General features: G+C 47.7%; 2 protein-coding genes across 5 annotated transcripts; one reads left to right on the forward strand and one right to left on the reverse strand.

The window, feature by feature from the left end:
• The first annotated feature begins 1494 nt into the window (after positions 1-1494).
• Pomgnt1 (protein O-linked mannose N-acetylglucosaminyltransferase 1 (beta 1,2-)) lies at positions 1495-15702 on the forward strand. Of its 4 annotated transcripts, none has more exons than XM_051188511.1 (22): positions 1495-1514; positions 5404-5573; positions 6166-6280; positions 6392-6510; positions 7043-7108; positions 7197-7310; positions 8075-8192; positions 8383-8481; positions 8638-8765; positions 9102-9172; positions 9347-9422; positions 9578-9661; positions 9745-9786; positions 9970-10028; positions 10309-10381; positions 10465-10593; positions 10677-10802; positions 13614-13678; positions 13872-13916; positions 14284-14419; positions 14835-14944; positions 15031-15702. In XM_051188511.1, the coding sequence occupies exons 2-22, from the start codon at positions 5454-5456 to the stop codon at positions 15116-15118; spliced, it is 1983 nt and encodes a 660-aa protein (XP_051044468.1). In that variant the 5' UTR covers positions 1495-1514; positions 5404-5453; the 3' UTR covers positions 15119-15702. The 4 variants fall into 4 exon arrangements, with proteins under 4 accessions (XP_051044468.1, XP_051044464.1, XP_051044466.1 ...); XM_051188507.1 differs by lacking the exon at positions 1495-1514 and adding an exon at positions 4789-4928; XM_051188509.1 differs by lacking the exon at positions 1495-1514 and adding an exon at positions 4808-4942.
• Positions 15703-18517: 2815 nt separating this feature from the next.
• Positions 18518-23733, reverse strand: Tspan1 (tetraspanin 1). Its single transcript, XM_051188513.1, has 8 exons — positions 23588-23733; positions 23138-23202; positions 20279-20485; positions 20031-20105; positions 19817-19915; positions 19581-19736; positions 19240-19323; positions 18518-19003 (listed from the first exon to the last, which is right to left on the reverse strand). Exons 2-8 carry the CDS (start codon positions 23192-23194, stop codon positions 18956-18958), a joined length of 726 nt encoding a protein of 241 aa, XP_051044470.1. The 5' UTR covers positions 23195-23202; positions 23588-23733; the 3' UTR covers positions 18518-18955.
• Between the last annotated feature and the right edge of the window lie 1067 nt (positions 23734-24800).

Consider the following 24800-nt stretch of genomic DNA (forward strand, 5'->3'; position numbering starts at 1 on the left):
TGCACTTGAGTTGAGGGTTTGTGCCTACAGGCCACAGAAGGGTATCCACAGTTGTGAGCTGTGCAAAACATGTGCTGGGAACTGAACCCAGGCCCTCTCTAAGAACAGTATGTATTATTATTACATGCTGAGCCATCTCCAGCCCTGCAAGTCTGCATTTCTAAGATGCTACAGGGGTGGCCATACTACTAATCTGAGGACCACACTGAGTAACAACGGTATATTTCTAAGCTGTTTGGACTTAGTTCTACTTCCAGCCCACTATTACAGAAAGATTTACAATGAGAAAGTACCTTTCACACCTCTGGGCCCACTTCCCAAAGGCAATCTACTTTCAGCTTGTTGTTTTGTAGGGGTTTTTTGTGTGTGTGTGTGTGTTTGTTTGTTTGTTTTATTTACTTATTTACTATACATATGCATACACATATACATTAACTTACTACATGTATGTTTCTCTGTGTGGAAATATACACATAAGTACAGGCTCCCCCCAGAGTTCAGAAGAGGCCTTGGATCCCCTGGAGGTAGAATTACTGGCAATTGTGTTGAGAACTGAACTCAGGTCCCACTGTAAGAGCAATATGTGCTCTATAACTGCTAAGCCATCTCTCCACTCCAACCATCCATATCTTCTACCAATCATTCTAAATTTATTTATTATTATTTTGATTTTTTTATGTGCATTAGTGTTTTGCCATTGGTTTTACCACTGGAGTAACAGACAGTTGTGAGCTGCCATGTGGGTGCTCAGGAAGAGCAGTCAGTGCTCTTAATTGCTGAGCCATCTCTCCAGCCCCAGTTTTGGTTTTTCAAGACAGGGTTTCTCTGTGTAGCCCTGCCTGTCCTGGAACTAGCTCTGTAGACCAGGCTGGCCTCAAACACACAGAGATCTGCCTGACTCTGCCTTCTGAGTGCTGTGACTAAATACATGAGCCACCAATGCTCAGCTGAATGATTTTCTTTTTTTTTTTTTTTTCTTGAGGCAGGGTCTCTTGATGGCCTTGAACTCAGTGATCCATCTGCTTATGCCTCCCTAGTGCTCATATATATGGACTTGTCTCATATAGCTTCAGTTGTGTAGCTGAGGAGGACCTTGAGAATCATCCTAACTGTGGCTCCCTAGTGTTGGATTACAGGTATGCACCATCATACTTTACCCCTCCCTCAGCATTACCTGACCCATGGTTTTTGTGTTGGTTTGGATGAGAATGGCCCCCATAGGCTTATATATTTGAAATCTTGGTACACAATTAGTGGAAATATTTCGGATTAGGAGGTGCTACCTTGTTGGAGGTGGCATGTCACTGGGGGTGGGCCTGGGGATTTCAAAATACTCAAGCCATTTCCAGCTAGTTCTCTCTGCTTTGTGCCTGTAGATAGAGATGATTTCTGAGCTCTCAGCTACTGGCCCAGCAGAATGCATGCCTGCTTGCCTGTTGCCATGCCCCAATACCATGATGGTCATGGATTCTAACGGCCTGTAACAGTGAACCTCAATGTAAATGCTTTCTCTTGTAAGTTGCCTTATTCATGGTGCTTTGTCACAGCAATTGAAACGGAACTAAGTTTTTAACCAGAAATTGATAAAATATCTGCCTTTTTGAAAAATCACTCTGGACTTTTTTTTTTCAAGACAGGGTTTTTCTTGTAGCTCTGGCTGTCCTGGATTTCACTCTGTAAACCTGGCTGGTCTTGAGCTCAGACAACTGCCTGCCTCTGCCTCCCAAGAGCACCAACTATGTCCAGCCTTACTCTGGACTTTTCAAGGAGCAAGGAAGATTGGAGAAGCAAAACTCTGAGTCAAGGAGACTAGCTAGAAACAAAATACAAAACTCCAAAAAACTGGAAGTACCTGCATTGTCTTGTTAGAATTTGATCACAACAGGCACAAGCGAAAGAACTGGGCAACTGATTCATTCATTCGTTTCAAATGGTATTCAATATTGTTCAAAAAAAGCAAATGATTTCAACTATCATGACAGCGGATTTCAACTACCCTCACTGGGAAACGACAAGGGGAGTCCCAGCTATATGGCCTGACGCATTTTACCAAACAAGTGAACCTAAAAGGGATCTGAGAGCAAGTGGAGATGGCGCCAGTAGCTCTGGAATTGTGGGTCCTATGGAGAGATGCAGCAGGCAGGCACACATAGGAGGGCCTGAAGCTCAGGAGAGAAATGAGGACTGAACATGTGAGTTTGAGAATGCAGACAATATAGATTTTGGTTGGGACTGTTGGCTCCCAAATAACCACACAGAGATTTACTATTAATTATAAATTCTTGACCTATAGGCTTGTCTCACTAGCTCTTATGACTAAAATTAATCTATTTTTTAAAATTACTTTCTGCCTCATGGCTTTATTACCTTTATTCTGCCTGTATTGCTTTTTCTGCTTCCTCTATTTCTGGTTGGTGACTCCTGAGATTTGGCCCTTCTTTCCAGCGTCCTCACAGCTTTGCTCTCCTGCCTAACTTTTGGCCAGTCAGCTTTTTATTTGTTAGTTTGCTTACTTGAGACAAGGTTTCTCTGCTAACAGCTCCAGCTGTCCTGGAACTCACTTTGTAGACCAGGCTGGCCTTGAACTCACTGAAACCAACATGCCTCTGCCTCTCTAGTGCTGGGACTAAAGATGTGTGGCACGCCACCCTGCAAGTCAGCCTTTTACTAAACCAATCAGAAGGTGCCTTGGCAAAGACACATCTTCACAGTGTACAAAAAAGATTATTTCATAACAGGACAATAATAGAGATCATGAGTGGATAAGATCTCCTATGGAGAATAAACTTGAGAACAGATGAGGGCCAGAGACTAATATAAAAATGTGTGCTTGTTTGCTTTTAAATAAGAAAATTTTCATTATAAAGAATTTGAAAATCAAACAAAACAGAAAACACAAAACCAAAACTAACTTATTTTGTTTCTGAGAGCAGCTTTCACTTTATAATCTTGGCTGTCCTGGAATTCACTTTGTAGACCAAGTTGGCCTTGAACCTATGGCAATCCTCCTGCCTCAGCCTCCTGAGTGCTGGAGTGCAGAAGTGAACAACCACAGTGAGCTCTTAGCATCTTGCTATGAAAACCTGACTCAAACTGAAGACTCTTCTTCCCTCACCTCTGTAGGAGTGAAGGATGAACATCATGCCAACCTGACAAGCACTGTTACCATGTTGAAAAAATACCATCCCTCCTACAGGAGGGCGGTGGAAATTTGGAGAGCTCCAAAAAAAAAAAAAAAAAAAAAAAAAAAAAGTCATGCTGGGCATGTTGATACACTCCTTCATCTTAGAACTTAGGAGCACAGAGGCAGGTGTGTAAGGAGTCTTTCTCTGTATTGACAGCCAACTCCCAAATACAACACAGAGACTTATTATTAAAGCTGGGCCTTAGTTTAGGCTTGTTCCTAATTAGTTCTTATAACTTAAATCAACCTGTATTTTTATTTTAACTTGTTTTGTTTTTGATTCAGGATTTCTCTGTGTAATAGTCTTGGCTGTCCTGGAACTCACTCTGTAGGTAGGCCTTGAACTCACAGAGATCCGCTTGCCTTTGCCTCCTGAGTGCAAGGATTAACAGTGTTCCCCCAAAACCTGGCTTAATTTATTTTTTTTTTTAACCATAGGCAGTTTATTGGGGGAGGGGAAGGGAGTGGGAGGAGAGAAGAGAGAGGGGAAGAGAGAGACCGAGATAATCCGAGAAAAAAAGCTATCTATGTTCTTCCATGTGGCACAGTTACTTAACTCTGAACTGCCCATCCTACTTACTCTGCATCTGGCTGGCAACTCCAGCTTTCTTTCTCTCCCAGAGTCCTCTCTGTCCCCAGAAGTCTAACCTCTTCCTGGGTAGCAATTGGCCATTCAGCTCTTTATTAAACCAATCACTGTGACTCATCTTCACACAGTGTAAAGGAATATTTGGCAACACAGGTGGATTTCTGTGAGCACAAGTTCAGTCTGATCTACACAGGGAGTGTTCCAGGAGAGCCAAGGCTATGTGAAAAGACCGTGTCTCAATCTCCTGCCCCCTCTAAAAAAGGACTAATCGGGGTTGGAGATGGCTGAATGCTAAGCACACCGCTGCTCTTCCAGAGGTGCAGTTAGGCTCATAGCACTTGGATAGCCAAGCTCAGGACTTCTTTTAACTCCTGCTCCAGGGTTATCAGGGGTAATCTCTGGTCTCCACAAGGAGCATTACCTGTACATGCACATACATGTACATAATTAAAAATAACTTTTAGGGTTTTTTTTCGTTTTTTTTTGTTTTTTTTAAGAACCAGATAATCAACCGGACGGTAGTGGCACACCTTTAATTCCAGAACTCAGAAGGCAGAGGCAGGAGGATCTCTGAGTTTAAGGCCAGCCTGGTCTAGAGTGAATTCTAGGACAGCCAGGGTAATACAGAGAAACCCAGGATCGAAAAACAAAAACAAAATCGGACAATCACAGCACCTATCTATCGATCATGGTTTATGGAATCGAGGTATCATAATCGCTCAGAACACTAGTGGAGCGGATTTTTAGTCCTCTTTTCCTCAGCATGGAAACAGTTTAGCAGGGCTGGGCCATGCAGGCCTCACGCTGCAGCCCGCTGATCCGGGATATCCAAGGAACTGGCCCGAGGCCCCGGGAAGCCGCTTGCTCCCGGCTCCGCGGTGCGGGCATCTGCTCTCACGGAGGCCCACGGGCGCCCTGCTGGAGAGGCTGCGCTGGCGAGCTCTCCCCGCACGCTGCACACGCCAGCCGTGACCGCCGCCCTAAGCGCCGCCCGCCGCCCTCTCACCCCGCGGCGGCGGCGGCGGCGGAAACGGCGGGGCGGGCCGGCTGGGCTGGGGCGGGGCGCAAGCGGCATGGAGGAGGCGGAGGCCGCGGAGGCCGCGGCGCGCGGGGCCGAGCTGTGCGGGCCCGAGCGGGGCCCCGGGCCCCTGAGCCGTGAGTGCCTGTCGGTGCGGGTCCCAGAGGGCCGTCGCGGGGCTGGGTGGGTCCTCCGAACCTTCCGGCGTCCCTGAACCCTGGGAGGAGAGGAGCTGAGCCAGATGGGATGGTGTAGGGTGGAGGATTAGGGTTCAGAAGGTCTCTATTAACTGGTCCACCCTGGTACTGGAAAGGACTGGGATCTGCACCTTTATGGGACTGATGAATCGTGAGGTTTGAGTTTTGGCTTCCACCTCTGAGGCCCTGAGCCTGGACTGGACTTAGTTCCTCCAGCCCCAGGGAATTTTCAGGTGATCTAATTCCTCTAAAGATTTTCTGGTCAGACCCAGAGAAGTTGAGCCACGTTGCCTAGGTCACACAGCTGGCTCAGCAGTTTGCAGAGAGAAGTGTTGCTAAGAAGTTCTCATCTCTCCAGAATGCATTAGGCTTTGGGAAAAGCATCTTACTCCATGTGACTCTATGGTCCCCTCAGATTCCTGAAGTCATGGACTGGCCGGGACAGGGGTGACTCCCTAATCCAGTATGGATGACTGGAAGCCTAGTCCCCTCATCAAGCCCTTTGGGGCTAGAAAGAAACGGAGTTGGTATCTTACCTGGAAGTATAAATTGACAAACCAGCGGGCCCTGCGGAGATTCTGTCAGGTAAATGAGGTTCCACATGTCGGGAAGGCTGGCTCCCTAACTTTACTCTAGCATAGACAGTGGCCACCAGGAAGAGGCAGCAGATTTCCTGTAGGGGAAACCTCAGTGTGTCATGTCCTTCTCAGGCAGTGGTTAAGAGCCAGGATTCTAGAATCAGAACCCAAGTCTGACCTCCTCAGTACCCAGCAGAAACCAGAAGTCTGTCAGGAAGGCTTTGCCCCTGATACAAAACTCTCAGACAGTGTGACCTAGGTTCTGTGTCTTTCTGATTCTCCAATGTGGTTCTTGGGTTTTAAATCCATCTCTAGGATGGATTTAAATCCCCTCTAGTTATGGAGGGGACTAAGGAAGCCAAGGACTCAAATGCAAAAGTACAAGAGATCTGGGTAAGAAGGGCCTGCCTGACGGAGGTAGACCTGTCAGGGGACGTTCTCCAGGAGATGGCCACAAACCTATGTCCTGACTGAAAGCCAGAAGGAGTAGAGACAGGTCCAGACTTTGTCCCTGCGTCCCCTACAGCCAGGGTAAACTTTCAGAAACCCTCTATGACCTGGAAGGGGTTCGCCTCAGTCATCCCCATCTTTCCACTCAGACAGGGGCCGTGCTTTTCCTGCTGGTGACTGTCATTGTCAACATCAAGTTGATCCTAGACACTCGGAGAGCAATCAACGAGGCCAGTGAAGACCCAGAACCAGAACAAGACTATGGTGGGGGTCTGCTAAAGGGGGTGGGGGCGGTGCTGGGGTCTCATGGCAGAGGGGCCTGCAGTCCCAAAGGGAAGACTCTGCTAGTAAGACATTATATCCATGCTTCTCCAGATGAGGCCCTAGGACGCTTGGAGTCCCCTCGGCATAGAGGCAGCAGTCCTCGACGTGTGCTGGATGTAGAAGTGTACTCAAGTAGAAGCAAAGTGTATGTGGCAGTGGACGGCACCACGGTGAGTGGACTAGCATCTTCATTCCGTTCAGGACTGGGAACCGAAGCCCTATTCATATGACTAATGGTTTCTACTTATTAGGATTAAGTGGAAGGTATATGAAATGTCTCTGTGGCAAAGTCTCAAGTAGTCGGGAACATTAGCAGGCCACTAACTCCCCAATTTATTTATTATATAACCACTTCATAGTACCTTTGGCTTCAGCCTTGGCCCAGGCACTGGGGTCCTGGAGGTAATGGGACTTGCCCCTCCTAGAGAGACTTACTGGTAGAGGATTATGGGCTCTTCAGAGTTAAGCAAATACAACCCAGGGCTCTAGGTGCTGTGAAAATGTTAAAAGGTAGATTGTAGAGAAATGTGATCTTTTTCTGATAAGGATACCATGGGAGCTCTCTGGGAGAGACGTCCTTCAGTTTGAGTTAGAACTGTAAACAGTGACAATACAGGCAGGCTGGTATGTTCCGTGCTTATAGGATAGAGTCACCGTGAATGCCAGGGTGAATAGCTGGATTCTGTTTCTGCCACTGTGTAGGTGTTAGAGGATGAGGCCCGAGAGCAGGGCCGAGGCATCCATGTCATTGTCCTCAACCAGGCCACGGTAAGCTTAAAGCTGGGAGACCCAGAGGGCTGAAGCTGGGCTCTTCCTTACTGGTAACACTATCTCATAAGAGCTTTGCTCCTGCCAGGGCCATGTGATGGCGAAGCGTGTATTTGACACGTACTCCCCTCATGAAGATGAGGCCATGGTGCTGTTCCTCAACATGGTAGCACCCGGCCGTGTGCTGATCTGCACCATTAAGGTCAGTGAGTCTCCCTGGCTCCATTCTCCATGCCCTAGCTCTGACTTTGCTCAAGGGAATTAGAAAATAACCAGTTCAGCAGTTACTGAGCACCTGCTGTCTGCCAGATACTGGACTGGTTGCTGAAGATACAATAGGAAGAAGACAGAATTCCTACCTTCCTGGAGCTCACATCCCAGTAGTAGCAATAAAGCAGTCAACCCAGCCTACCATGTCAGGAAATGAATGGCAAGAGAAGAAGAAAATAAAGGGGCAGAATGGAATGGCTGCATTTTAGGAAGGATTTTATAGTCTATGAGCAGAGAACTGGAGGAGGAGTGAAATAAGCCAAGTAGCTGTCTTGGAGGAAGAACACCCTAGGTAGAAACTTGTGGAATGATCTATGAAAAAGGCCCTGAAGTGGAGGAGGCGCCTGGCAAGCTTGAGGGACAGTGAAGGTGCCATTGGAGTTGGAAAAGAAAGAAGGAAATGAAGACCGTGTTGGGGAAAGTGTGTGTGTGTGTGGGGGGGTGGACAGGTGCTGGTCGTGTGGCCAAAGGATTTAGTATCTGAGTGACCTTAAATGGGTCTCAGACTCTTAAGCCTTCAGTACTTTTTTGTCTCTGAAAGACAGCAACCAAAGAGTATTGTTGGAGTTACTCAATGAGCCAACCTAAGTAAAAGGTTCTTTATGTAGTGCTTGAAACATAGCTAGTACTGCAGAAGGCCAGGTCTCCTGGACATACACAAGTCATGCATGGTGACTGTCTTTTTTGGTCCTTCAGGATGAGGGCTCCTTCCACCTCAAAGATACAGCAAAGGCTCTGCTGAGGAGCCTGGGAAGCCAGGCAGGCCCTGCCCTTGGCTGGAGAGACACTTGGGCCTTCGTGGGACGAAAAGGAGGTTCGGGCACCAAAGGCAGTCCACCCTGTAGTATCAAGGGAGGAGCAGAATAATAAGAGATGGGCTGGTGTGGGATGGGGATAAATAGGAATCAGTGGTAATACTTCCAGTGAAAGTGGGCAAGGAGTTGGGAAGAAGCCCCATACTTGAGTCTGCGCCTTCATTTTTCCTCATTCCTGCCTTCGGCCAGGTCCTGTTCTTGGCGAGAAACACTCTAAGTCTCCTGCTCTCTCCTCCTGGGGTGACCCGGTCCTTCTGAAGACAGATGTGCCACTGAGCTCTGCTGAAGGTGGGGTCAGTGGGGAATGGGCTCTGGGGCAATGCTTGAACAGAGAATGGGTATTTGGATCCTCTGTGAGGTTATTTTTCCTTGACTGTGTGCCTGGGGCTTCCCTAACCTAGCTGGCTTGACACCTTCATCCTTTCGATTTCCTCCTTCCCTTAGAGGCTGAGTGTCACTGGCCAGACACGGAGCTGAACCACCGCCGCAGGCGCTTCTGCAGCAAAGTTGAAGGCTATGGGAGTGTTTGCAGCTGCAAGGACCCAACACCTATTGAGTTCAGCCCTGACCCAGTAAGTGGGGCCAAAGCAGTGAGGCTTGGGCTCCTTTACAACTTAACAAAGGGTCTTAGGAACAATTCACAACTTAGGTTTTCTCTACTTTGACCTGGTAGGAACTCAGGATGTATGTATATTGAACTCTGGAATCAGGTTGGGGATGGGACAGGCCATGTTACCAGAGTGAATTGGACTGTGTGGGGGAGTGGAAAGACAATTATAAGGAAGGCTCTTGTCCCTTCCCTTCCCTGTCTGCTCCTGAGGCCCTTCACTGCATTGAGAAATGTTCCCTAAATGGAGATCCCAGTTGGAGGCAGGAATAAGGGAAGCTAAAAGCTATTTCTCACACAGCTTCCAGATAATAAGGTCCTCAATGTGCCTGTGGCTGTCATTGCAGGGAACCGGCCCAATTACTTGTACAGGTGAGCTGGAAGTGGGTGGGTGCTTAGCTTGCCTTCCTGTACGAGGAACTCTTACAGGAGGCAGAAAGGTAGCAGGTGCTTGGCCTGTTGGATATGGGTAAACATGGGAACATGAGCCCGTTTATAAACATGAGAGGACAAAGAAGCCCTAATCGACTTCTCTGGGCTTCCCAGGATGCTGCGCTCTCTGCTGTCAGCCCAAGGGGTATCTCCACAGATGATAACCGTCTTCATTGATGGCTACTATGAGGTGAGTGGAGTTGGAGGCCTCAGGCAGAGTAGGATACAAAGCTGTGTGTACTCGGGGCTGGTGAGGGCTGTGACATATGGGAGGCTGTCAAGACATGTTGGAACCTGTAGAGGTGGGAAAGTAACACATGTGATGAATGGTTTCCATGTCCCCAGGAGCCAATGGATGTAGTGGCGCTGTTTGGTCTGAGGGGCATCCAACACACGCCCATTAGCATCAAGAACGCCCGTGTGTCTCAGGTATTTCTTGGCAAGGGTATAAGGGTCAGATACCTGGTCCCTTCCTTTGCTTCAAATCCTTATGTGCCCAATTCCTTACCCAGCACTACAAGGCCAGCCTCACTGCCACTTTCAACCTGTTTCCGGTGAGTACTAAGAATACCTCGGATCTGTGGAGAGAAATTATGTTATGGAGAAAACTCTTCCCTTATCTGGCCTTGTACTTCTGATCTGAAAAATGGGGGAGCGAGCAGTGAGGGTTGGAGACAGAGAGCCATGGGATGAGAGCAATCTCCTTGGGACCATGATGTTCCCTCCTGTCCCTGTAGGAGGCCAAGTTTGCTGTGGTTCTGGAAGAGGACCTGGACATTGCTGTGGATTTTTTCAGGTGACAGGGGTAGCCCACCATTAAAGTGCCTATAAGCCACATGGGACTTCTGTCTGTACTTGACTGGGTCTCCAGGGAAGGATGTGGTGAGGTGCCTTGGAGAGCTTTGAATGAGCTCAAAAGTTGGGGGAGAGCTTGCATAGCTAGCCGGGCATATGCTGGGCTTGTATAGAAGGTAGGAAAGATCAGTGGAGACCATGAGACTGCCAGCCTGCACTTCCATCATCAGGCTGTATCTGGGTTTGCCCCTCTCTGAACTCTTGAACTCTGGCTCTCTCAGTTTTCTAAGCCAGTCCATCCACCTGCTGGAGGAAGATGACAGTCTGTACTGCATCTCTGCTTGGAATGACCAGGTAGGCTGGGTGGCCAGGGGTTGGTCAGTATGCAAGTCTGTCAAAGCTTGGAGCTAATGCTCCATGACACCTCCCATCCTTAGGGTTATGAACACACAGCTGAGGATCCAGCACTACTGTACCGTGTGGAAACCATGCCTGGGTTGGGATGGGTGCTCAGGAAATCGTTATACAAGGAGGAGCTTGAGCCCAAGTGGCCCACACCAGAAAAGGTACCCAGCAGGATAGGATGAATGGGCTGGAGTACCTATCAACTCCAAACCTGTAGCCTTCATAACTTTCTATGACCCCCCAGCTATGGGATTGGGACATGTGGATGCGGATGCCGGAACAGCGCCAGGGCCGAGAGTGCATCATCCCAGATGTTTCCCGATCCTATCACTTTGGCATCGTGGGCCTCAACATGAACGGCTACTTCCATGTGAGTAGGGTATTAGAAAGTAGGGCACTATATGACTTAGTGGTCAAGGTTATGGATTCTGAAGCCTAGTCCCCGCACTTAATAGCCATGTCAGTGTAAGTTCTGTTTTTGCCAGTTTCTCTATCTGGAAGATGGAAAAAAAAAAAAAAAATGCTACCACCTGGTGGCTAGAGAAGATGGCTCAGCTGTTAAGAGCACTGACTGTTCTTCTAAAAGACCTAGGTTCAATTCCCAGCACCCACATGGTGACTAACAACCATCTCTAACTCCAGTCCTAGAGGATCAGACACCCTCCTCTGTGGGCACTGCACATACACAATGGTGAACAGTCACTCAGGCAGGTGAAACAACCGTACACATAAACATAAATACTTTTTTAAATGCTACCTTCCAGCCAGGTGATGGTGGCACACACCTTTAATCCCAGCACTTGGGAGGCAGAGGTAGACAGATCTTTATGAATTCAAGGCCAGCCTGGTCTATAGAGCTAGTTCCAGGACATTCTCCAAAGCTACAGAGAAACCCTGTCTCAGAAAACCAAAAATAAATAAATAAATAAATAAATGCTGCCTTCTAAGGGCCAAATGTAAATCATAAGCCTTGTGATCCCAGCACTTGAGAGGCTGAGGCAGGAAGGGTATGAGGGTCTTAGTTTAAGGCCATCTGGACTATATAATGAAGACCCTCAGAAAATAAAAACAGCAGCAAAACTACCAGCTGGGCCTAATTCCACTACTTAGGAGATTGAGTCAGTAGGCTTGCCATGAGTTTGAAGCTACAGTATAATATCCCTTTCCCCTCCCCACAAAAAAAGGTAAGCAAACAAAAGCAACAACAATAACCCAGAAAGAACTACTCTTGTTAAGAGGTTTTATCTGACATAAAAAAAAAAAAAATAATTAGTCTGGTGGTGGTGGTGCACACCTTTAATCCCAGGACTCTTGAGGCAGAGGCAGGGGATCTCTGTAAGTTTGAGGCCAGCTGGTCTACAGAGTGAATTCCAAGACAACCAAGGCTACACAGAGAAACTCTGCCTCAAAAAAAACATACATACATACATACATACATACATACATACATACATACATACATAGTGTGTGTGTGTGTTTATTTATTTATTTTGTGTAGTAAGTGCACTGTGTGCCTAGTGCCTGAGGAAATCAGAAGGTAGCATTGGGTTCCTTGGAACTGGATGGTTATGAGCCACCATGTAGGTGCTAGGTACTGGAACTTTGGTCCTTTGCAAATATATCAAATGCTCTTAATCACTGAGCATTTGAATCTCTGGCCCCTGAATAAAAAAAAAAAGATTCTGTATATGCGTGTTTTATCTGTATATGTATGTATGTATATGCTGTATATGTATGTATCGTGTTCATACCTGATAACTGAGGAACCTAGAAGAGGGCACTAGATCTCCTGGGTGGGACTAGAGTTATAGATGGTTATAAACCACCATCTGGGTGCTGAGAACCCAGGACCCTCTATAAGAGAGCGGCATGTACTCCTAACCACTGAGCCATCTCTCCAGCCTCATTATGAAGTATGTGAGTTCATATATGTAAAATGTGTATGCTAAAAACTGTAAGCGTTATATTAGAGTGGCTGGTTTCATAAGTTACTACTGTTCTTAAAACTGGACTGGGGGTGCAGAAAGGCAGTATCTGTCCTAAGCTCTGGACCTTCTGTCCTTGCAAGTGCTGGCACACATTTCAGCCCACAATTAGCCAGGACGTCCCTACCCCCCTCCATTCCACCTGGCTGTATCTAGAGGTCCACTTCCTGTTTTAATAAGAGTGCATTTGAAACAGTCCAGCTGAAAGGGATGTATTTAGCTTGGAACCTCCTAGAAGACAGCCAGAATTCCCAGAGGAAGCTAATAAAAGAGCCTCATTTCTCAAGGAAGAGCAAGTGCTTCCTCTGGCCATTCATAGAGCCTGAGTCAGCAGTTCCCTTCCTTCTAGCCCATCTTGGCCATTGCTACATCCAACAGAAAGCGCCCTCTCTCTCTCTCTCTCTCTCTCTCTCTCTCTCGCTCTGTGTGTGTATCCACCACCCTTTTTTTTTTTCAATAAAAATTTTAAGATTTTTTTTATTTACTTATTTACTTGCTTTGTTTTGTTTTTTGAGACAGGGTTTCTCTGTATTGTTTTGGGACTTGTCCTGGCACTTGCTCTGTAGACCAGGCTGGCCTCGAACTCACAAAGATCTGCCTGCCTCTGCCTCCCGAGTGCTGGGACTAAAGGCGTGTGCCACAAATGCCTGGTTTATTTACTTATGTATACAATATGCTGTCTGCATATTTGCCTGCATGCCAGAAAAGGGTGCCAGATCTCATTATAGATGTTTGTGAGCAACCATGTGGTTGCTGGGAATTGAACTCAGGACCTCTGGAAGAGCATCCAATGCTCTCAACTTCTGAGCCATCTCTCCAGCCCTTGTTTTGTTTTGTTTTTAGGCAGGGTCTCTTGAATCCCAGACTGTCTCCCAAACTGTGTAGCTGACACTGGTCTTGAACTTCTGACTCTTCGACCTCCATCTTCTTTATTTCTAAGGCTCTGCAACAAGCCTGAGAAAAACAAGTGGGAACTAGTTCATGAGTCAGCAGCATGAGCCAAGGGTCCAGTCCAAATTAAAGCTAGTGAGAGCTTGTCAAAGATAGTGCAAAGAAAATGGAGACTGGAGAAAATCAGAGAGCCCTTTCTAGGCTCATTACTTCATTCTGGGGGTCTTATAGTTCTTTGTTGGGTCAGTGAGCAAGTGTGGGGCAGAGCAAGAAGGCCTTGACTTTTATCCTCATCGCTGTTTCAGGAGGCCTACTTCAAGAAGCACAAGTTCAACACGGTCCCAGGTGTCCAGCTCAGGAATGTAGACAGGTAGGGATTGGCAGCTGGCCAGGGGGTGGATAGCTGAAGGCTTGATGACCAGTCCTTGCTAGTTCTTTCCTGTGCAGGGTATTTACCTCAGCCCTGCTGTGCCTTTTCCCCATGTGACCCTTTGCCCTGCCCATTCCTTTCCATGGACCTGAGGGCCTCACCTTCCCTTGACTCATTTCTCCCTTCCCTTCAGTCTGAAGAAAGAAGCTTATGAAGTGGAAATTCACAGGCTGCTCAGGTATGGCCTAGGACAATTGGGATGCCCGACAGGGGGTAAACAATTTATGGGCACTACAGAAAATGAAAACTAGAGTTCTCTAGTGCAAAAATTATAAAGAATTTCAAAATGACTGGGCAGTGGAGGCACATGCTTTTAATCCCAGCCCTCAGGAGGCAGAGGCAGGCAGATCTCTGAGTTTGAGGCCAGACTGGTCTACAGGGCGAGTTCCAGGACAGCCAGGGCTACACTGAGAAGCCCTGTCTTGAAAAAAACAACATCAAAAAAGAATTTCAAGGTAGTAGCAACAGAGCATTAAATCAAGCCGAGGGCCCTGTGTGCCGCACACTTGTCTTGGCCTTACTTTTCTATTCTATCCCCAATGCAGTGAAGCCGAGGTTTTGGACCACAGCAAGGACCCTTGTGAAGACTCCTTTCTGCCAGACACAGAGGGCCATACCTATGTGGCCTTCATCCAAATGGAGAAAGATGATGACTTCACCACCTGGACTCAGCTTGCCAAGGTGCCCCAGGGCCTCACCTACCTCAGGAGCATCCTCACCAGCACGCATTGTCACAACTAGCAGAGAGTCTTTGCAGTTTTCAACCTCAAAACTGTCTCATGCTCTCAAGAGCCTCTTCCTGGCCAGGTGGCCTGGCCTGGTATGGTGGGCTAGCCTTTAATACAAGTACTTAGGGAGGCAGAGGCAGGCAGATCTCTTAGGTTTACAGAGCAAGTTCCAGGACAGCCAGGGCTATACAGAGAAACCCTGTTTTTAAGAAACACGCACACACACATAGAACCTCTCTTCTAACCCCTTGTTCAAATCCATACTTCAGAGGATCTTTGCTCTGGAAGACTGAGGCAGCTGCTAGAGCTTCAGTGGGCCGTCTCCACAGCTTCCTGACCCATCTCTTTCCCTGCTCTATCCCTGCCAGTGCCTCCATATTTGGGACCTGGATGTTCGTGGCAACCACCAGGGCTTGTGGAGATTATTTCGGAAGAAGAACCACTTTTTGGTGGTGGGGGTCCCAGCCTCCCCTTACTCGTGAGTCACCTTTTCTACTCTAGGAAATGTCCTCCTGGGGTTGAAGCATGTTCTCTTCTCTGTGTCATTCTTCTGTTACATTTCAGAGTGAAGAAGCCACCATCAGTCACCCCTATTTTCCTGGAGCCACCCCCAAAGGAAGAAGGAGCCCCAGGGGCCGTTGAACAAACATGAAGCCTCCTCCAGGACCCTGCAGGGCTGGGTACTGTGTACCCCCAGGCAGGCTAGCCCGTCGCCCTATCCCGTAGGATTTTGTAGATGCTGGTAGGGGGTTAGGGCTGGTTTGTTTTTAACATGAGATTTAATTACTAACTCTGAGGGGAAGGATCCCCTGATCCAGCACCCCTGTTCCTGAGGTTAAGGTCTATTTATTACTTCCTTGTTGGAGAAGGGCAGGAGAGCGAGCACCCAGGACCTCTTTTGGATCTCTGGGCAGCTGATCCTGCCCTTTTTACACCCCATCCTCCCAGGCCTGGCTCAGAATCTAACCTATTTATTGACCGTCCTGAAGGCCTTGGGAATAGGCCCGACCTGCGGCCTTTATTCCCCTCTGGACCAGGACACTGCCCTGAGGGTGGGACTGGCTCATACTCAGGAAACTGCTGTGCCCAACTGATGGCAGGCCAGTTGGGCCCATGTGCTGACAGACTCACTCAGAGACCCTTAGACACTGGACCAGGCCTCCTCTCAGCCTTCTCTTTGTCCAGATTTCCAAAGCTGGACAAAGGTGGTCATTGATTAAAAAAGGAGAAAACCTCTGGGGGTGTATTTTGTGGTAGTTTTGTGGGGAGCACGGTGTGGCTGTGGCGGTGAGGGGGAGAATCATCTGGACAGATGGTGAGGTGGTATGTTTTTGTTTTTTTACTGCCTGCCATATTGTGAAAGCCATTTGGCCACCAGGGGATGCCCAAGGCTAAGTTTCGAGTCTTTTGTTTTTGTTTGTTTTAAGCAGGCTCCACCCTGGCACCAGTAGACTTTATCCCTTCCTTATTCCCGCCTTAGCAATAAGCGACCATCTCACACCCCTTCCTCCCTGTTCACTATCAGGCTGGTCCCTTCTTTGTTGGTCTGGGCCCAGCCCCTGTCCCCAAAAGTGCAGTAGCCAGAAGAGACCACAAAGGAATACTTAGGGTTGGATGAGGGACTGGGAGAGCAGGTAAATAATGGAGATGGGAAGTGACTGGGCCAAAAGCAGTGGTGGACCCAGGGCTGTGGGGAATGATTTTTGTAGGATGCACATGGAGTAAGCACATGGAGGGGCAAGGGTTTCTATTACCTTCTGGATTGGTTGTGTGCAGAATTCCATATAGGGATGTTTTTCTGGAAGAAAGGGCTGTGGTTTTCATCAGATTCTCAAGAGGCTAGTTACTCAAAAGAGCATAGGAAAGTCTGAGTTAGTCACCAGGAGATGGACAGTATGGTCCATTGGGAATCAGATAGCTCAAGGCAGGGGAGCATGACCTTTAAAAATAAGTCTCTGACTGAGTAGATTGCATTGTAAGAAAGGTTATATAGATCTTTTGCCAAGGAGTCAGGAACTTACTGGAATTTCTGCCCCTTATCTGTTCTCTGTCCCGGCCTCTCTTGCCAGTGCCTAGAGCTCTGCACTGCAATGGCATCAGTACAGTGGCTTAGACGTTGCTCACCACACTGACTGCTTGAGTGTTTGCTGGAGCTAGTGTTTCAGTCTCAAAGCAGGCACAGGAATAACAATTATTCCGTTAGTCCATGATGAAGCCCTCCCTGGGCAAGTAAATTCCCTTCACCCCATCCCTGCTTTCACACGGGTACCTGTGGGAGGAATAGAGTGACTGTATGTGATGCTGGCAAAGGGTTGACACCAACTAACTTCTCTCCCTACCTAGAACTCTAGTACATTCTCAGGCTTCCCTGACTGAAGCTGTGTGGCTCTGCCCAAGTTTTTGCTTCTTTTTGGGCCCAACAAATGGGTGATAGTTGTGGGACATGGATGGTAGGGAGGAGGGGAGCCAGTTAGACTATCCTGTGGCAACAGCCTTCTTAGTGCTGCCACGTGGAGTTCAGAGATATTTGTTTTATTTATTTGTGAGACAGGTTTCTGTCCTGAAACTCTCTCTATAGACCAGGCTGCCCTTGAACTCAGAGATCTGCCTGCCCCTGCCTCCCAAGTGCTAGGATTAAAGGTGTGTGCCACCACCATGTGGCTTTTTTTTTTTTTTTTTTAATAAAGACATTCAGATTTTTGTCAGGGATGTTATGGTCAGGTCCTTCAGGTTGGACATCACTGTACCAAGCAAGGTCTACCCAGTTGCAGGAGTCAGTCTGGTTGAAGTCTTGGCCTCAGCTTTTCAACTGATAAGATGTGGGACTCTGGCAATTAAAAGCTAAGTAAAGACTAGGGATGTACCTCAAGCAGTGGTATGCTTCCTAGCACACATGAAGCTGGGTGTGACCCCCAGGTTTTATGTGATCCCATATAAAAAACGTGTGGTGACATCTACCTGCAAACCCAGCACGTAGGAGATAAAGGTAGGAAGTCTGTGTTACTCTCAGCTATATAGAAAGTTCAAAGCCAGGGCCTGGAGAGATGTCTCAGAGCCCGAGCTCTTCCAGAGGTCCTGAGTTCAATTCCCAGCAACCACATGGTGGCTCACAACCATCTTCAATGAGATCTGGTGTCCCCTTCTGGCCTGCAGGCATATATGCAGACTGAAGACTATATACATAATAAATAAATCTTAAACAACCCCCCCCCCATTTTAAAACAACAACAACAAAAGAGAGATGTTGGCTAGGTGTGATGGTGCACAACTTTAATCCCAGCATTCAGGAGGCAGAGGCAGCAGATGTCTGAGTTGCAGGCCAGCTTGGACTACAGAGTTAGAACAACCAGGACTACGTAGACCTTGTTTCGAAAAGAAACAAGAATAGCTAAGTAAAGGAACCAGAGCTGTTGGTGTCCATTGCTGTAGGGAGACTCACTAACTATAAATACACTTTCAGCCTGTACATTAAGTATGCTACCATGACCAACCATGCCATACTCTATAACTACCCATTTCATGTTCAAGATCAATGGGACATACCTGCTATGCCCAGCTACCCTCGGCACAAATCTGGATTGGCTGGAGAACATGTTAATACTCTCATTGATGGGAGAGACCCTCTCTCCTGTTGCTCTCCAATAAAAATGTGTAAATCAACCCCCCCCAAGATACACATCTTTAGAGCAATGGATAGGCCAACACCAAAGATTTAAGATTCTCCAAAGTAGGGCACACAGCTTAGAATTACTTATCAGGGTTCCTGGAGGGCTTCTTGGAGCCCAACAAGTGACTTCACCCCTGCAGCCCTGACAATAATCCTGTTCTCCCCTTCTTGACTTGGCACAAGCTTGTTACTTTCATAGCTTTCCAGTCCAGTGCCCTTCACCAGGAGGGAGGACTTTCAGGACAAAGCCCTCTCATGATACATACAGGCAGGCCAACCCAGCTCCCCCTTCCTCAGGGCCCTCCCTCCCTCCCAGGCCTGAAGCCCTCTTTCCACCCTACTGAGTCTCCAGCCTCACAAAAATCAGTGCAATTTACAAGTACACAGAGTCCAAATCGAAATATTTTCATTGGTTTATAGGTTCCAAAATGCCTTTTACACATCCATTCTGTGACTTTGCTGGACTCGATTGTGCCCAGGCTGTAAGTGCCATCATCCACCAGTGGAGTGCTGGGATCATCAAGAGCAGCGTTTATACTAAGGGAGTGGCAAGGGTTGAAGAGGATACTTGGAAGGTGGGCAGAAGTAGCTGCTTCAGAGACTCTGGAAGAGATGTCCCCTCAGCCCCGCCCCAGTAGACCAAGGCAGACACAGCCTGAAAGAGGTGGTCATGTTTCACCCAAAGTCTAGAGCAGCAAAGGCAAATCCACTCCAGCCCAAAACAACATTGTTAGGTTTCATCTCCACCAGGACCACTGCTGCTCAGCTGTACCTCTTCCTGGTTTCCATGTGGCAGCAGCAAGTGGCAAGCAGAAAGCAGTCTTATTTCAGATTGCAGTATAGATACATGGATACAATCATGGCAGCCAGCTGGTGGGGAGGGACAGGGAGACGTGAAAAGACACCATGAGACCCTTAAGGATTGGTTTCCTACCCACACTGAATAACTTCATGAAGTGCTGCTTTCTCGATGGCAGAGGACATGCTTGGCATCCCTAGGCCTCTGGGTTCAGTCCTCAGCTCCAGAATAAAAACACAAGAAATCCTCCTCCTCTAGAGAAGCCTCACGGATGGGCTAATCTGTACAGGTCTCCTCGATGACTTACCTCCAGGGCTGCAATTCCAACTCCCACACCACCTGCGGTGACTGCATTGGTTCTGATGTCATGCAGAAGCTGTTTGAAACACCCCTTGGGGGAGGGGAGAAAGTATTATAGCTGGCAGTGCCCTACCTCCGACCCATTTACTACTATAAGGCCATTAAAGCAGTCCCACCCATGCCAGGCAGTAATAGAGCACGCCTTTAATCCCAGCACTCAGGAGGCAGAGGCAGGTGGCTCTCTTGAGTTTGACGCCGGCCTGGTGTACAGATAGAGTTCCAGGCTAGCCAGGGCCACCCAGGGAAACCCTGTCTCAAAAAAATAAACCCTTCCATGTCAGCCCATACCTGTACTTCTAAATCTTTGGCCTTTTCCTCATTGCATGGTTCCTCGAGTGTCCCACTGGTAGAGTTGAAACAACAGTACGGAGGAAAGACTTTAGTCTCTTGGAAGTAAGTTGAGGTGTTAAAATCTGTGTAGTTATTGAAACCACAGCACTTCAACTGCAGACAAAATGGGACTGGTGATTGATGGTGCCTTGCATTTTTCCTCTCCACTCCCAAATCCTCCCAGCCCACCTTACCCCTTGCATGGTAGAGTTCCACACTTGGGTGAATTCAGTCTTGTAACCATAGTCTGTTTTGATGGCAGGCACTACAAACGATGTCAGCAATTGTTCAGCCTGGATGGGTTGGGCCAGTGTTAAGAGACTTAGGGAAGATAGCCATTCCCTGGCCACCAGCTACTTCTTGGGGCTTTGATCAGTTTTTCTCCCTTGCCCCAACCCTGTGCCTCACCATTGTGGTATACACCAAAGCAACCACAGCAGCTGCAATCTCAGCAATGAAGATGATGAGGAGGATGACAAAGAACTGAGTGGAAAAACAAGGAAATACGTTTTAGGGAAACTTGCCTTCCTTGCCCATTCCCACTAAAGAGGCAGGGGAGTCCCTATGGTGAGGCTCCCGGAATCCAGAGTAGGTTTTTGGGATCCCCAGAGGCTGATGTCAGGGATGAAGGGACCTTTGGTTGTGGCTTCACATACCATCAGGAGCGCACACTTGTTCTCAGAGTGAGCACCGTAGCAGCCCAGGAAACCAAGAATAAAGACCACAGCACCAGCCGCAATGAGGAAGTAGCCCACGTTGACAAACTGCATGGCACTTGATGACTGTGACCCAAACATCTTCAGAAAGGACGTCCCATCAACAGACACCCAGATTCCCACAGCCAACAGGGCTACTCCACATAGCTGGAACAGAAGTCAGGCTTTGAAACAGTGCTAGCAAATGGTTCCCCTTCACACCATCAAGTCTGGAAGCTTTCACTTTCCCTGACTAGGGAATTTAACAAACTATTGTGCATGGAGGGAAACATTAACTAGTACCAGGAAGACTGGAACTAGGGCACATAACAAATGCACCAGTCTGTTCACTGAGGAAGGTAAAAATGAGATCAGGGGTTCTAGAAACATCCACAGGCTCAGAGGAGACACAAAGCTTTCCTTTTTCTGTAATCAGGGTCCTGCCACATAGGTAAGAATGAAAACGGGTCCAGTCTCTCATTCTTGGGTTGTGGGTGCCTAGAATACTCTGTCCTCTGATACTTGGAAGCAGGCAGGTGGTAGTAGTATTGAGCTGGCTGACAGTCACTATAGTAACAGCAGGGTGAGGCTTCCACCCGCTTGCAACCTTGAAAGAGGGTAGAGGTTGAGAGGTTCACCCACCCAAAGGCCGCATTTGATTCCCCTCCAGAGTGGAACCACCTGTCACTCCTTTTTCACCTAGACTACTGCCTTGACACTGAAAACAGAGGTTGAACACAAGTACAGCTTCTCTTCAAGACACCCACCAATTTACACTCAGCTTTCAGAGGTGAATTTGAGGCTCTGAGGATGGGTTCAGTGTAGACCCTGATCCCACAGCTCCTAGCAAACCTTTGCTGACCCTAGAGCTTTGGTGGGTCAGCACCGGGCACACAGCTCCCATTGTCCAGCTAAAGAACTGAGTTTGGGATGAGGGTAAAGAAATATATATTGTGGCTATATCCCAGGTTGTTTGCTTAAGGACAAGAGAGCTGAGCTTCCAGCCTACAGGGTCAAATTTCAAGGAGCCTGGCTTTCCTACTTTGTTCTGCCCAGTCTGGCAAGGCCTGGGCAACAGAGGACAGATACCAAACTGGATTTGCCTTTAACTCTATCAGGCCAGAATCCTGGCTCTCCCAGTTGTTGAAATCCTAGTACTTCCTTCAGTTATATGAATAAAACCTAATTCATGGAAACCAAAGGAAGTTCAATGTACAGACTGCATTGGAATCAAAGAGACTACCTACCCTGTGCCTCCTCCTTCCCTTCCTTCTTTCCTTCCCTCCTTCCCTTTGGTTTTCAGAGACAAGTTTTCTCTATACAACAGTCCTAGCTGTCCCAAAACTCACTCTGTAGCTCAGGCTGGCCTTGAACTCATAGACATATCCTCCTGCCTCTACCTCCTGAGGACTGGGATTAAAGGTGTGTGCCACCACCAGCCCAACTCCTGTGCCCAATTTCTTTAAACTTGTGCACACTTCATGTCTCTGCTGTCTCGACAACTGTTTCCTTGTTCTCCTTGACTCCCTCCCTCCCTTCCTACAGTCCCAAGTCTCCTTCACAGCGGAGGCAGCTGTTTTTCTGCTATCTCTGATACTTCCAGTTTCCAAGAACTCACTTTCTTTTAGATCGAGGGCTCTAAAATATTCACCGGGGTTGGGGAGGGGGTGGAAGACAGACTTTCCCTTATTGTTGCCAGGGTTCCACCCACCCCTATAACTCCATTGGCTGCTCACAGGCCCATGACTTTCAAATATCTGAGCTCTTCCACTGAGTACACAGGAGCCTGGGGGATGACCCCTTCTTTCTCCCTGCCTTGTTCAAGCCATTTCTGAGTCTTCTTCTTTGTTCTACCACCCCTCTGCAACAAACCCCTTTGTTTACTATATCCCTTTTTCTTATCTCTGTCATTATCTCCAGGGCTTGGACCTCATGGCTCAGCTTCTCAAACAAGTCTTGTATAATCTGCTCCTGGTTTTCTAAACAATATCAAATTTCATTACCTCTGGGCCGCCTACGCACTTTACAGCTCCCCCACCCAATGCAAATTTCCAGCTTCAGCAACTTCCTCCAGGAAGGGTTTTCCTACTAGGCTAGATTCAAACCCCTCCAGGGGCTCCCTGAACCTTGGTGGTAAATCTGAAAGTACCACTTGCAATTATCAGTGTATATAACAATTATCAGCCTATTTGACTGATCCCAAGATCTTCAAGGGCAGTAAATGGCCTTGCTTGCCTTCTACCCTAGCACATAGCATACAGTGTTAGTGGATATGTTTTCCTTTTTATTTGTGGCCTCAGGCATGGTAAGGAAATAGTGTACCACTGAGCAACAATCCCAGTCCCTTAAATGTCAGCCCACTCAGTAAATGTCTTTTGAACACATAAGGGTTTCTTGAGTCAACTCTAAGAGGCATGGATTCCCTCTCCTTTCAACTTTTCCACGTATGACTGGCGCTTTTGCACTATAAACTTAAGCAGACCCTCTGTCCTCTCTGAACCTTGAATGCCTATTAAAAAGGGGGGAATCACTCGTGCTAGCCTACCCAACCTACACTGATCCTTCCTAGAAGGGAAGTGAGAGCCTTACGCTTCTCCATCCCTAACCTCCCATCTTCACCCAAACTCCTGCATGGCAGCCAGGCTATTAGTGGGGTCAGGAATCAACAATGGGAAGACTCTTCGCTTCCTATTCATAAAGGAGAATTTGGAGGGCAGAGTCTGGATATATAGTCTTCCATTCCCCAGCTTGGGCTCTGTTTAGATTGTAACCTGCTTTTATAGGGGACCCCCCCCCAAAGCCCACAAACTCCATACTTACAAAGATGAGCAGGTTGAAGAGGAACATCATGACCTTAATAAATTTGAAGCACTGCATGGTGGCTCCTGGGAAACAGACATGTACAAATCAGAGCCTACACCCCACCTTCCCTGGGCTGGTCCTGCCAGAGTCCAACATCCTGTGGTTCCTCACAAATTTCTGACCCTGTGTCTGGACTCTGACATTGAAGAACTTTCCCCAGTTCCCACCATGCCCACCTATACTACCCAGGCACCGTTACCAGAACTTAAGTTTCTTATCTTCACCTCCCAGACTCTCACACAGGTATTACAAGCCTGACTCCCACACTGCAGGACACTTGTCTTTCCTAGTCCTCTTCCTAGATCAATCTTTACTCTTCCAGTACCCTCCCCTGGCTTTTTCCAACACCCCAAACCTGTTTCCACATTGGTGTTCATTCATAGGTTAATCTCTGCCCTATGTGTTCACCTGCTCAGGGCTCTTGATTCTAAACAGGATCTGCGGCACTCCTGAAGGTACAGAGCAGCTCCAGGAAGCTGCCACTTACTGTGCTGGCACAAAGATGAGGAATGGCCTAGACCTCACACAACACTGCTCACCTACAGGTGGGGCAGGTGCTTTAAAAGCCTCCCGTTGCCCGCCCGCTGGCCCCACCCATGGTGGATCAACCTCCTTTGCCCCTGCTGCCCCCTACTGCCTGGAGATAGATTCCCAACACCAAAAGCAATAAGTAAATCTCCACCTGGAAATGTTGCCTATAGGCTCTACCTCTCCAGATCTGAGGAAAGGGGTTTAGGGGGCAGCAGGGTCTGGAGTAGAACAAGTGCCTTTCCAAAACTTCTGTGTGCCCTGCTCACAATAGTGTAATATGATTCCTCCCTCAGTGTTTATTGACACCCCTATCTGCTCAGGCTGCCACCCATATGTTTACACACAAAACTCACAGTCATATATATATATAAAGTGCACTGGTAGCCAGGTGTTGGTGGTGCCCGCCTTTAGGCCCAGCACTCGGGAGGCAGAGGCAGAGGCAGAGGCAGAGGCAGAGGCAGAGGCAGAGGCAGGCGGATCTCTGTGGGTTGGAGACCAGCCTGGTGTACAAGAGCTAGTTCCAGGACAGCCTCTAAAGCCACAGAGAAACCCTGTCTCAAAAAAAAAAAAAAAAAAAAAAAACAAAGCAAGTAAATAAGTAAATAAAAACATAAATAAGTAAGTAAATAAACCAAAGAACCAAAACAAAACATAGACTGGTACTCCTGAATGTGTGCACATGTGTGTGCGTGTGCACTCCCCACACACACATATGTCTGTCTTTCTCTCTCTCTCACACTTTCAAGGAAATGGTCCCAGCGTGGCAACCTTCTGTTCTCTCCTCAGAAGAGAAAAATAGTTCTTTGTCTTCTTCCTTCCATAAAACCTCAAATTCCCCATCCTTCTCTTCCCTTTATCTTTTTTTTTTTTTTTTTTTTTTTTTTTTTAATTATGTATACAGAGACCTGCAGGCCTCTGCACCAGATCTCATTGCAGATGGTTGTGAGCCACCATGTGGTTGCTGGGAATTGAACTCAGGACCTCTGGAAGGAAGAGCAGTCACTGCTCTTAACCCCTAAGCCATCTCTCCAGCCCTCTTTTTTTTTTTTTTTAAATATCCTTTTGCTTTCATATCCCTGATATGTGAGCC

Source organism: Phodopus roborovskii, unplaced genomic scaffold, assembly GCF_943737965.1.
Source record: "Phodopus roborovskii unplaced genomic scaffold, PHOROB, whole genome shotgun sequence".
Classification (NCBI taxonomy): Eukaryota; Metazoa; Chordata; class Mammalia; order Rodentia; family Cricetidae; genus Phodopus; species Phodopus roborovskii.

Bases quoted from the DNA above. Each gene is read 5' to 3' on its own strand.
- Tspan1 (XM_051188513.1), bottom strand. From the start codon at position 23,194: ATGCAGTGCTTCAAATTTATTAAGGTCATGATGTTCCTCTTCAACCTG. The intron at 19,737-19,816 runs GTAAGGTGGGCT...TTTTGTCTGCAG, and splicing joins GGAACTCTACCATGCAAGGG to TTGAAGTGCTGTGGTTTCAA. The intron at 19,004-19,239 runs GTAAGTCATCGA...CCTCCCCACCAG, and splicing joins TTGGAATTGCAGCCCTGGAG to CTGGCTGCCATGATTGTATC.
- Pomgnt1 (XM_051188511.1), top strand. From the start codon at position 5,454: ATGGATGACTGGAAGCCTAGTCCCCTCATCAAGCCCTTTGGGGCTAGA. The intron at 6,281-6,391 runs GTGGGGGTCTGC...ATGCTTCTCCAG, and splicing joins AGAACCAGAACAAGACTATG to ATGAGGCCCTAGGACGCTTG. The intron at 8,193-8,382 runs GTTCGGGCACCA...GCCTTCGGCCAG, and splicing joins CTTCGTGGGACGAAAAGGAG to GTCCTGTTCTTGGCGAGAAA.